This window comes from Moschus berezovskii, chromosome 27 (genome assembly GCF_049115385.1).
Source record: "Moschus berezovskii isolate FMDL1 chromosome 27, NW_MosBer_1.0, whole genome shotgun sequence".
Lineage (NCBI taxonomy): Eukaryota > Metazoa > Chordata > Mammalia > Artiodactyla > Moschidae > Moschus > Moschus berezovskii.
The window spans coordinates 13,911,954-13,925,276 of NC_142486.1; the positions used below are offsets into that span (position 1 = coordinate 13,911,954).

At 45.5% G+C, this 13,323-nt stretch overlaps 1 protein-coding gene across 1 annotated transcript in view; it reads right to left on the minus strand.

Annotated features, from left to right (window-relative positions):
- Positions 1-11,992, minus strand: part of LOC129545594 (S-adenosyl-L-methionine-dependent tRNA 4-demethylwyosine synthase TYW1) — a 154,500-nt gene extending 142,508 nt beyond the window's left edge. The window contains exons 1-7 of the mRNA XM_055409981.2: positions 11,813-11,992; positions 10,864-10,994; positions 9,860-9,997; positions 5,659-5,760; positions 3,548-3,742; positions 1,850-2,137; positions 673-795 (exon numbers count right to left, since the gene is read on the minus strand). Coding sequence (XP_055265956.2) covers positions 673-795; positions 1,850-2,137; positions 3,548-3,742; positions 5,659-5,760; positions 9,860-9,997; positions 10,864-10,994; positions 11,813-11,816 — 981 coding nt within the window. The 5' untranslated portion in view covers positions 11,817-11,992. The remainder of the gene's footprint in view (positions 1-672; positions 796-1,849; positions 2,138-3,547; positions 3,743-5,658; positions 5,761-9,859; positions 9,998-10,863; positions 10,995-11,812) is intronic.
- Between the last annotated feature and the right edge of the window lie 1,331 nt (positions 11,993-13,323).

Below are 13,323 nucleotides of genomic sequence, written 5' to 3' on the forward strand. Positions count from 1 at the left end.
TGAACAGGTCCCCTGGGAGAAGAAGCAAGTCTAGCCTCCGAAGAGGAGAGAGAGCACAAAGTCTGGGGCTGATGCATAAAACAGGGGGGCTTCCCAGGTCGTGCCAGTGGTAAAGAACCTGCCTGCCATGCAGGAGACTAAGAGACGTGGGTGTGATCCTGGGTCGGGAAGATCCCCTGGAGGAGGGCATAGCAACCCACTCCAGTATTCCTGCCTGGAGAATCCCACAGACAGAGGAGCCTGGCGGGCTACAGTCCATGGGGTCACAGAGTCGGACACGACTGAAGTGACTTAGCACAATGGCACATGTATAAAATAGATGACTAATGAGAACCAACTGGGTAGCACAAAGAACTCCACTTGGTGCTCTGCGGTGACCTAAGTGGGAAGGAACTCCAAAGGAGAGGAGATATATACGCATGGCCAATTCACTTTGCTGTACGGTAGAAACTGACACAGCAGGTAAAGCAACAATACTCCAATTTAAAAAAAAAAAAAGTTTTCACAAAGCTCATGTTACAACAGCAAAAAAAAAGTATAAAACTCGCAAAATAGGAGGAAGAGAAATAAAACTGTCCAATTATGAGCTCACATGGACTATGCACCAAGAGATGATGCTAGCTGTCAACCAACCGTAGGATCCCAGCTCACCATTTCCCAAAATTACAGTACCTTTTCTTTCTTCACATGATCCATAATCTTGCCGAGGTCTTCAACATCAACAACAGAATTCTGACTCTGATGGTCCTCAGCATCAGACTCTTCCTCACTGGTGCTCCCAAAGGGCTCTTCCTCCTGGAACATCAATTGTAAAAAAGTAGCAAAGTGTCTAATGATCCTTCCCAAATTGTGAGTTCAGTGGATGGACCTGAGATATTTTAGGCTAGAGGCCAGCCAGTTCCAAGTCAAATCTAAAGAAGCCCATCACTTATACATCATCTAGGGTTACTTTAAGAATATAGCAGAACTGATGCTGCAACAGAAACAGTATGGCCCACAAAGCTGGAAATATTTACCAGCTGGCCCTTTACCAAAAATGTTCCCTAACCCTTGACTTAAACAAAGAAGCAACCAGACTTAAGTCAGGAATTAAATGAGGAAAAGGGAGAAATCAAGAATGGCTCTTTGGTTCCTTTTCTTAAGTAATGGAGATGGCGGTGGCATTTCCTAAGATGAGAAAAACTTGCAGACGGACAGACTGGAAGAGCAGAGAGGAAGAGTTCCATTCTGAGTTTGTCAGAGGAGATACCTTAGACATCCAAGGAGGGATTTTAAAGAGGCAACTACATACATGGAATGACAGGAACAAGGGTGGAGGGAAAGACAGGAAGTCAGAATGCAAAGCTGTTCCCGAAAGACACAAGCGACCAGCAGTGATACAGCCTAGCAACACAAGCCTCAAAGGAACTGGGCTGCCCGAAGGAAGAAGAAAGAGGGATGTTTAGAATGTGAGGGATCAAAGAGAGGAATCTGGGATAACTCACAGCCTTCAAGTTTGAATGACTGGAGTCATTAAATAAGAGACGACGGGAGGACTATGTGGTTAAAGGGTAAAAAGATCATGAGCTCAGCTCTGGACACATTTACCTTCTCCAGGCCTGTTTCCTCACCTGCACACTCGGGTAGAAACCTACTGGACTCCAGCAAGGCAACGACTAGAGAACAGGTTGAGGACAGCACCCAACATGGCTTAACCCAAGACTCCGCTCCCTCTAGAACATGCCCCATGTGAGTTTAGCTCTTCCTTCCAACCGGAAGCCAAGAAAAGCATTTCTCGAGACAGAGGAAAGGTTCAGCATCTCCAAACACAGGAGGAAAACAGGGAGACATGGACCCGTGGGCTCCATACCTCGGCATCTCTGTGATGCAATTCCTCCTGCACGTGGGACCCTGGCTCCGCCGCCTCTGAGCCGCGCTGGTTAGTCTCGCATTTGCCTTTCTTGCAGTTGCCCCTGCAGCGCTTTCTCTCTCCTTTGCGCAGCGCCTGCAGCCGGGAGATGAACTTGGCCTTCCAAGCTGTGAAGTCGGCCTCAATGCTACCATGTTTGCTTTTCACCACGTTGCCGTCGCCCTCCCCTCGTGTCATCACGCGATGAGCACCGAGCATCCACAGCCACTTGTCCACGTTCTTCCCCACCTGCGGGAGAAAGGGACAGGTGAGCGAGAACAGCCCTCCAGATCAGAAGATGCCAGTCTGCACTGCGACAGCTGGGGCTTCCACTGGGGGACTGTCCTCAGTGGCTGCTGGGAAGAGGGAATCGCTCCGTCAAAAGGGCTTCAGGGTACAGATGTAGAAAACAGACATATGGACACAGTCTGGGAAGGAGAGAGGGGTGAACTGGGAGAGTAGCACTGGCATACACACACTGCTGCTGCTGCCGCTGCTAAGTCACTTCAGTCATGTCCGACTCCGTGAGACCCCATAGACGGCAGCCCACCAGGCTCCCCCATCCCTGGGATTCTCCAGGCAAGAACACTGGAGTGGGCTGCCATTTCCTTCTCCAATGCATGAAAGTGAAAAGTGAAAGTGAAGTCACTCAGTCGTGTCCAACTCTTAGCGACCTCATGGACTGCAGCCCACCAGGCTCCTCCGTCCACGGGATTTTCCAGGCAAGAGTACTGGAGTGGGATGCCATTGCCTTCTCCGATATACACACTGCTGCTGCTGCTGCTAAGTCACTTCAGTCGTGTCCGACTCTGTGTGACCCCACAGATGGCAGTCCACTAGGCTCCTAGGTCCCTGGGATTCTCCAGGCAAGAATACTGGAGTGGGTTGCCATTTCCTTCTCCAATGCATGTGTAAAACAGATAGTGGGAAGCTGCTGTATAGCAGAGGGAACTCAGCTCAGCACTCTGTGATGACCTGGAGCGGTAGGATGAAGGGTAGGAGTGAGGTTCAAGAGGGGGGATATACATACACACATAGCTGACTCACACTGCAGTACGGCAGAAACTAAAACAACACTGTAAAGCAATTATATTCCAATTTTTAAAAATGTTGAGCAGGGGGGAAAAGAGGGGCCAGGTGCCCTCCAGCCCCATCCGTCCAGGGGTGCAGTTGATATATTCAGATAAGATTCCGCAGAAGCTTTTTTTTAAAAAAAAAATAAATGGGGCGGACAAACTCTTTTCTTAAACTAGGAGCTAGTACCTAAAGAAGAACTTGAAAACGACTCTTCTAAGTAATGGTCAGAATGAAACCACTCGATAGCAAAATCAGTTTCTTCCAAAATGGAGTAACACCTCTGGGGCCAAAGACCATGAAACAACAAGGTCCAAACGGAACCCATCTGGCCAGACTCATGACTTCGTAGCCAGAAATGTGTTTTATTACAGCCTGAAGCACTTCAGCGGAGGCACGGGAGTTATCAAGAAGCACAGTGAAGAGTTCAAAAACTTCACAGGCTTCCTGAGTGGCAAGGCAGTAAACAAAATATTTATGTACCTGAATTTTACCTTTGCCCTAATTTCTTTGAAAATATGGGGGTGGGGGTGGCAGGTGGAGAACACACATCTTGAAAAGATGACTGAATGAAAATGTACCTACCTTGTTGAAGTGGCTCACGTACACAGAATTTCCCAGGCCAAACACCGCGTATCTCATCCCCTTCAGGTACGTTTTGCCAAATCGAAAGTCGTTGGCTGCTTCCTCTAGCCACTTGCAGAACCACTCGGCGCTCTCAGGCGGTTGACCGTCAGTGTAGGTGGCAACCAGGAAGGCACAAACATTTTTACTAGTAACCTAACCAAGAAAAGTCATTATTTCAGAAGAGTGGCCGAAACATAAGTTATCGCAATCAAGAAAATCCTTTCTGAAATGCTGACATTCACATCACAATAGCCTCTAAGGGTGCTTTTAGAAATGTTACTTATTTTCAGAAGAGAAAGAAAACACACCCAGGGGAGAAAACCCAGCCCTCTATTCCTGCCAACATGCCTCCTGGTGCCCTTCAGCATATACTCCATCCCATTTCCCAGACCATAAACTCCTATCAGCTCCCATTTGTCATATTAGAAACTAAAGCCAAATCAGTCAGAAAGAAATATAGAAAGAGCTCTAAAAAATTCCCTGAAAAATTAAAACAATGAAATGTTAAATGTAAAGTGACTTAACACTTGGCATCAACATCTCCATGGGAAGCCAAAAACCAAATCAACAGTCCTATGAGCCACAGAATTTCATCTGCTTGAGTATATCTTCACAGATCCAAGCCAGGAACTAAGTTAAAAGTTGTTGCTGTTGTTCAGTTGCTAAGTCATGTCTGATTCTGAGACCCTAAGGACTACAGGCTTCCCTGTCTTTCACTATCTCCTGGAGTTTGCTCAAACTCATGTCCATTGAGTCAGCGATGCCACCCTACAATCTTATCCTCTGTCATCCCCAAGTAACCCTTTACGATAATTAAGTACCCAAGCTTGTTAATAATTGTTTTAATTTATTTATTTGGCCATGTTAGGTCTTAGCTGCAGCACACAGGATCCTGAGTGGTGGCTCACAGACTCTCTAGTTGTAGTGCTTGGGCTCCAGAGCACACAGACTCAGTAGTTGCGGCACGTGGGCTCCGTTTCCAGCACATGGGATCTTAGTTCCCCACCAGGGATCGAACCCACGTCTCCTGCATTGCAAGGTGGATTCTTAACTACTCGGCCACCAAGGAAGTCCCACTAATAAGTTTTTAACAAATAATTTCAAGCAGATGAAAAGATCTCATTTGTATTCCAATGTGTTCTTGGGGGAAAAGGAAGTGGATATGTACAGCCAAAAGTTTCTCCACTAAGAAAGGACTGGCAAACTACAGCCCACAGGCCCAATCCTGCTTGCTGCCTGCTTTTGTAAATAAAATTTTACCGGAACACTGTCACACTCACTCGTTTGCATATTGTCTCTGGCTGCTTTGTCTCAAAGGCAGAACCCCATAGCTGCCTGGCCCACAAAGCTCAACGTATTTCCCAAGTGGCCCTTTATAGAAAAGGTTTGTGGATGCCTGTTCCAAGGGCTTCTCCAGCTTGAGCTGCTCCAGAATCACCTGGGGCACTTGTCCAAACACAACCCCACTACGCCCAGATTCTGCTTCAGTGGGGTTGGGCCAGGACCTGAGACTCTGCAATCCTGATGAGTCCCCAGGAGAGGCTGAGACTGCCAGTTCAAGGACCACACCTGGACAACCTCTGCTGTGGGCCAACCTCCCTACCTGGGTGTGGCTGGAGGAGGGGGCGGGGCATTCCTTAGATGAAGAAATTAAGCTCTCACAGATATGATGTAATGCCTGGAGGTCACGCAGGCAGTAAGAGATTTCTCTAACTCCAAAACCCACACTACTTCTGTTAGTCAAGTGGCCCCTGACCTTTCAGTAGGCTGACATGTGGTTCACACACCCGGCCATGAGTGACAAACTTCCTTGATTATGAAATTCAAAGCAGGAGGGGACTTCATACCAAGCTTTCAGTCTAACAGCCCAGAGGGACCAGCCCCAACCACTCCAGAGTCAGCACCCTCCCCACATACTCGGCACCTCTCACTGATCCTGACAACTCAACCAGTGGAAATCCCTTAGCGTGAAAATTAAATTTTATCTGAAGAGTCTATTTATCCCAGAACACAGGAGGTCAATTAAAATTGAAAGTTGTGACCAAAGGAAAAATGAGACAATTACCAACCTCTTCTACGAGACGGTCATCTGGGTCGTAGTCCTTCAGATTAATCATTGCCACAGGCAGATCAAGGGAGCTAAGTGCTTCAGCCAGAACTGTCGCAAATCCCTAACAGGAGGGAAAAAAAAAAATCAAATACAGTTTCCAATAAACTAAATAAGCGAAAAATACAGTCTTAATTTACTCCTGTTGGCCAGGGAAGGAGACATTTATCAGGAAAAACTTTCCCACTGACTGACAGTTATCACCATCAACACAAATACAATTCTACTTCTACTGTTTTCTCGAGCATCTTTACAGAGATCAATTGTTCAACTGTGCCGTTCTCACTCTACAAGTACACAGTTGGGATTCGATCTCAATTGGCTCTCTGACATTCAGGCTGCTTTGCCCTTCTACAATAAACATATAGACAAGAAGAAATACTAAAGAGGGGATAGAACGGGAAATGTGAGAACTGTGAACATAATTCTGGAAGAGAGAAGCCAAACAGAAGTAGATTGACAGGCAGAAGAAAGCCTCAGGGGACACAGAAAACCAGAGAGGCTCTGGGATCTGTCAGTCACTATGACAAAAATGGGAGGGAGCCATGGGCCACAAAGGAACCAGTCAGCAGGAAACCTCTATATGGGGCCAGTGAACCCAGAGCTGCTGTGTGAGTTCACCTTTTACCTCCAGGCGGACTCTGGCAAGCTCTTCTCCAAACAGAATGAACCAATGTTTGGAGAAGGCTACAACTTCTACCCAGATGTTGGCACCCCAGGAAAGACCTCCTCCTCTTTTTGACTCGGTAGCCTAACACCTGGCTCACCACCTGCCGGGACCAAAGCTAAGCCTGCTCTACAGGGATAATACTTTGGCCACCTCATGCGACGAGTTGACTCACTGGAAAAGAGTCTGATGCTAGGAGGGATTGGGGGTGGGAGGAGACGGGGACGACAGAGAACGAGATGGCTGGATGGCATCACCGACTCGATGGACATGAGTTTGAGTGAACTCCGGGAGTTGGTGAGGGACAGGGAGGCCTGGCGTGTTGTGATTCATGGGGTTGCCAAGAGTCGGACACGACTGAGCGACTGAACTGAACTGAACTGACAGGGATCAGCAGACTAAGGCCTGCAGGCAAAACCCAGCCCTCTGTCTTTACAAGTGAAAGTTACTGGAATACCTGTTGCTCAGATGGTAAAGAATCTGCCTGCAATGTGGGAGACCCGGGTTCAATCCCTTAGTCGGGAAGATCCCCTGAAGAAGGGAATGGCAGCCTACTGCAGCATTCATCTCTGGAGAATCCTATGGACAGAGGAGCCTGGCGGGCTACAGTCCGTGGGATCTCAAAGAGTTGGACACGACTGAGTGATGAACACTACTGCAATATACTCATGCTCATTTATGTACAAATTATCTATGGCCTCTTCCACAAGGCATCAGCAGAGCTGAACAGCTTCAGCAAAGACCATGTGGTCTGTAAAACCTAAAAATCTAAAAAATTATCTGCCAAATAAAATATCTAGCCCTTTACAGAAAAACTCTGATAAACAGAACCGAAAGCTCTAGATAATATGATCCCTTGAGAGGGAAGTGAGTGCAGATAAAGACACAGTCTGAAGAACTGTACCCTCAGATGCTCCTATCTTTGGAGGGCAAGAAGATGGGTAGAAATCCACCAATGACAGTGAGGAAGATGAGCCTCAGCATAGGAGGAGGAGAACCTAGAGACAAGTGTCCCGAAGTTCAATGAAGAAAGTATGTCAACAGGGAAGGTGCTGTCATGCAGCTAACACGTCAAGGAAGATAAAGACTGAGGATGAATTACCACGTGCAAGTCACTGAGAACAGGCTGGGGCATGCAAGCCTACCTGGAGTGGGTCAAGAAAAACAGGAGAGCAAAGGCCAGAGACGGCAAGCAGAGACAACACTTTCAAGGAATAATACTACACACAAAAAGATCGAGGTGGCAGTTAGAGGGGGATGTGGGGCCAATAGGCAACAGGTGACAAGGCATACCCTGACCCACCTCTCACAGAGCATCCAGTGAGAGCTTACAAGTGGAGAAAACAAATCGATTTGGAGTTGAGAAAATCCACACCAGTTACCCCATCGTTTCACCCCCAATATGAACAGAAAACCACAGATCACCAAGACCATGATGAGAACAAGCGGCAGGAAGGAGAAATATCAGCAGCAGAAACTCTGAGGAAGTGGCTAAGTCACGGAACCGACAAAGGAACTCACTGAAATGTATTTTTAAATTATGAAACAGATACTATAAAAATTGCACAGGATGGAATTTTTACAATTAAAAACACTATAACCAAACTAAGACATTAAAAAAAAAAAAAAGGTTTGGGGGACTTCTCTGGTGGTCCAGTGGCTAAGACTCCAGACTCCCAATGCAGGGAACCCGGATTTAACCTCTAGTCAGAGAATTAGACCCTACAAACCCAAATGAAGATCCCACATGCCTCACCTAAGACCCAGCTCGCCAAATAAATAAATAAATAATTTTTTTAAAGGTTTGAGTTGAAATTCAAGAAAAAGTATGAGAGAGGATTTGAAATGCAGCATGCATGCATGCTAAGACACTTCAGTCATGTCCAACTATCTGCAACCCCTATGGACTGTAGCCCGCTAGGCTCCTTTGTCCATGGGATTCTCCAGGCAAGAATACTGGACTGGGTTACCATGCTCTCCTCCAGGGGATCTTCCCAACCCAGGGATCGAACCCTCGACTCTTACATCTCCTGCACTGGGAGGCAGGTTCTTTACCACTGTGACTCCCCTGAAACACAGACCATCCAAAAGGTCCAACATCCAACAGAGTCCCAGAAATAAAGAATAGAGAAAACAGAAGGGGAAAAAAAGTTGACCCAAGAAATATCAGCAGAATTAATGCACATAAAATCTATAAAACAAAACAGCACAAGTATCCAACACAGTGTCTGAAAAAGACCCACCCTAGACCCCTAGACCCCATCTCACACAGGCCCCAAACATCAAGGACAAACAAATGATTCTAAAAGCTTCCAGGAACAACCACCAAAAAAAAAAAAAATTCATCTATGAAGGAATGAGTCAACCAGTCTCCTCTTCAGCAACACTGCCTGCTAAAGACAAGGAAGTCATACTGTCAAAGCTGGAAGGAAAAACTTTTGACCGAGTCTTCTATACTCAGCCAAATATGAATCAACCAAATTCAAAGCCAGAGAAATTCAGATGGCACACCTTTAAGGAGGGCCAGTGAACTCTTATCAACTATGTGGGCAGCAACATTAGGGCGCTGAGACCGGAGGAACTCACTGATAAAAGGAGTCAATAACTTTCATCTACTTGGAATAAATCTAGAAACATGGCCCAGCAGGTTCAAGAAATAACCCTCGGAGGAACTAAAAACATAAACAGTTAAAATAGATTCTCCGAAGTGTACTTTCATTATGAACCCTCCGTACGCATGGATTTGTTACCATCTGCAAGTATTAACTGGATCTTTTTTAAAAAATGCAAAAGCATGCATAAAAGAGTCTAGGAATGAGATTTTTTATGAGAAACAAAAAAGGACTCTGTTTTGGCAGCCCAGATGCCTTTCTTACATTTCTTCCTGTTTCATGCTCTGTTGCTCACAGTTGAACTGAATTATAAGTGACCTTCAATTAGGATACACAGCACAAAGAACTGAAAACCTTTTAAAAAGTAGTATTCTACAAAACATACACAAGAGGGCAGCAAAACGCTCTATAATACTCTACCAAAATAGCGACTTGAAATTTTCAATTTATTTTCATGTTAGCCTTAGATTCTTTTCCTAGAAAGCAATAAATAGCTGTGACTTTCATAACAAAAGCAGGCAGCATTCAGATACAACTAAAGCATCTTTCAGCTCTATATCTGCATTTTGTATCTATACGGTATTCAACATATATCATTAATACTTTTAACACTGTTAGAAATCAAAATAGATTTTAATTGAATATATGTGTGAAGCTGTGAACATAAGGGCCCATACTGGACATGACTGCTGCCATTTCTCACTAGTCTCTACTTCTATAGCCAATAATGGACTTGGAACTCCAAGTCTCCATTCTGCTGAGCAGAAGCAAGTTTCAGAAAAAAGACCCTGCAAGACACTGGCCACCAGACATTAAAGAACACTTTCAGAGATTATCTTAAATGATCAGGAGACCCAAGGAAAAGTGTCACATAAAGTTCTCACCTTTGCTGTGCCAGTCTGAGAACCATAAAATATCTTCACTCCAGACACAAAAACTTCCTTCTTTGGACGAGAGATATAGCCATTCGTCATCAAATCCTGAGATGCTTTTGGAACAGTTTTCTCCTGTGAGTTCTTGTTCTTGAAATAAACATAAAATCCATCAAGTTTCAATCTTCTCCAAATTTCATTAGGGATGAACATTAGCTCAGATACTGACCCATTTAATTATTCTCTTAATCTTTCGATTGTACTCCTCAAATATTGACTCCTTGATATAATTCGGTTCTTTAAAACCAGGGACCACATTTCTTAAGACTATAATGATTCCCATTCCCTCCAGGATAAAACTACACATACTTTCACCTATAATGTGTTTTAGTAGAGTAATAGTACAAATTTATTTTCTCCGGGAGTTGGTGGTGGACAGGGAGGCCTGGCATGCTGTGATTCATGGGGTCGCAAAGAGTCAGACACGACTGAGTGACTGAACTGAACTGAGTTTTCTGATTCTAATTAGTGGAAAGAAAAGAGACTACTATCCCTTAAAGATGCTGAGCAGATTTTCGGTATTTGCAAAATTTAATTTTTCATTATAAAATCCTCCTGTATCTTAAGAATACGATGTCCACAGCCCAGCAAAAAAAAGCTAAATAACTTAGTCTATAAAAATTGACAAGAGGGACTTCCCTGGTAGGCCAGTGGCTAGGACTCTGCGCTCCCAATGCAGGGTGCCCCTGTTCAATCCTTGGTCAGGGAACTAGATCCCATATGCCACAACTAAGACCCAGTGCAGCCAAATAAATAAATAAAAACACTTTTTTTTAATTGACAAGAAAAAAATGGGGGCATGAAAAAAGTATGTCTAGAGACCAAATATGAAAGAAATCAAAAGTTCTTTTTAGAATTTCCATATTTTTCTGGAAGCCTTAAAAAATCTGCACTCTGAAGTCTCTATAAAATCTGATGCCAAATACTCTCCTGTAAAAAAAAAAACCTCCACTCACCTGCTTCCTGATGACAATCTGGAAACAAATCCAAAGGCTAAAACCAAAGGCAAAGCCCAAGTATATGTAAAACCTGTTTATCCATAACGATATTAACGGTGAGGAGAAGTCCCAGGTATCCAAAGCGGGATCTAAATTTAAAATGATCCATATAAACAATTTTATCTATAAAGTTACACATACAATGATGCCCATCCTTATAAGCATTATAAAAGAAAAAGAAAAGCCAACCTTCAAATTCCAAAACCCTGCTCAGAAATCTGTAAAAAACAACATTAATAAAACAACACAAACACATTACATGATAACATGACATAATTATCATAATGATAAAACGCTAATTCAAAAAATAAAAAAATTTATTTTCATTTAGATATAGCATTTGGAAGGAAAGGAATATAAAGTCAAAACACTGCATATGGAATTATGAGTTAACTTTTCTTTTTGTTAGCTGCTCCATCATAAACGCTTAAAATAATACTAAAAGTATTCCTTTTTTTTTTTTTTTCTAATTTTATTCTTAGAGACCCAAAACTACTTGCAAAGGAGTCTCAAATAACTGCCCTCAAGCCCCACAGTTTTAAAGGGAGATTTGGATGGACCTGGCCTCAAAAGCTGAGTCTGCGGGCAATTTCAAAAGACGAAGTCTAAAATTGGGGTCTTACAGGTGCCACTCCGCCCTGGAAAGGACCAAAACACACGTGGGTAATGAGGAAAGGCAGTTTTCTCTGCGTTTCACCTGAGGGCAGGAGCACAATTCTAAATTCATCTCCTAGACTCAAAAGGCAAAAACCAGGTCACAAGCAGGAATCTGTCCTCCCAAGCGCCCAGCGGCATCGATCCTGGCCGGAAAAGGGCAACACATTCTCGAGGAAGGGGCGCGAGGGTCTCAGAAAAATGATTTCCTCCCTTCCTGGCCCCACGAAACTTGCCCGTCTGGGGCCCTTACCCATTCTCCTCAGAGCCTGAGCCCTGCGGCCCTACAAGAGACCAGGTCTCCGGACCTGAGAAACTTAGGGTCCAGTGTGAATACTGCGAGGCCGCCAGAACTACCTCGCAGCACTAGCTGTGAGCCCGGAGCCAGAGGAGCTGAGGACAGCCATGCCAGTTGCAGGTCGTCCCGATTGGCTCAGAGGGGGAAGGGGAGGGCCGAGGGGGAAGCTCCGCCCAGAGTTCGGTGGGAGAAAGAGAAAGCCCTCCGGGCCCTGCTCGGATTGGCTCAGAGGATAAAGGGGCGGGCCCAAAGGAAAGTACCGCCCAGAGCTCCTGGCAAGTAAGCGGGAGGGCGGGTCAGTTCAGCTCAGTTCAGTTCAGTCGCTCAGTCGTGTCCGACTCTTTGCGACCCCATGAATCACGGCACGCCAGGCCTCCCTGTCCATCACCAACTCCCGGAGTTCACTCAAACTCATGTGCATCGAGTCGGTGATGCTATCCAGCCATCTCATTCTCTGTCGTCCCCTTCTCCTCCCGCCCCCAATCCTTCCCAGCATCAGAGTCTTTCCCAGTGAGTCAACTCGTCGCATGAGGTGGCCAAAGTATTGCAGTTTCAGCTTTAGCATCAGTCCTTCCAATGAACACCCAGGATTGATCTCCTTTAGAATGGACTGGTTGGATCTCCTTGCAGTCCAAGGGACTCTCGAGAGTCTTCTCCAGCACCACAGTTCAAAAGCATCAATTCTTCGGCGATCAGCTTTCTTCACAGTCCAACTCTCACATATATACCCAAACAAAAGACACTGAGGAGGAAAGCCTCAGTTCAGTTCAGTCACTCAGTCGTGTCCGACTCTTCGCGACCCCATGAATCGCAGCCCGCCAGATCTCTTTGTCCATCACCAACTCCTGGAGTTTACCCAAACTCATGTCCATCGAGTCGGTGACGCCATCCAGCCATCTCATCTTCTGTCGTCCCCTTCTCCTCCTGCCCCAAGTCCCTCCCAGCATCAGGGTCTTTTCCAGTGAGTCAACTCTTCTCCTGAGGTGGCCAAAGTATTGGAGTTTCAGCTTCAGCGTCAGTCCTTCCAATGAAAACCCAGGACTGATTCTCCTTGAGGAAGACCTAGGTGCAGACAAAGCAGGGTTGGAAACAAGAGTTGTTGTTCAGTCACTCAGTCACGACCTACTCTTTATGACCTCATGAACTGCAGCACGCCGGGCTTCCTTCCCTTCGCTAGCTCCCCGAGTTTGCTCAAACTCATCTCCATTGAATCGACGATACCATCCAACCATCTCATCCTTTGTCTTCCCCCTTCTCCTCCTGCCCTCAATCTTTTCCAGCATCAGGGTCTTTTCCAGTGAATTGGCTGTTTGCATCAGGTGGCCAAAGTACTGGAGCTTCAGCATCAGTCCTTCCAACTGATGTATACCAATATACACGGTTGATTTCCTTTAGGATTGACTAGTTGGATCTGCTTGCTGTCCAAGGGACTCAGAGTCTTCTCCAGCACCACAGTTCAAAAGCAT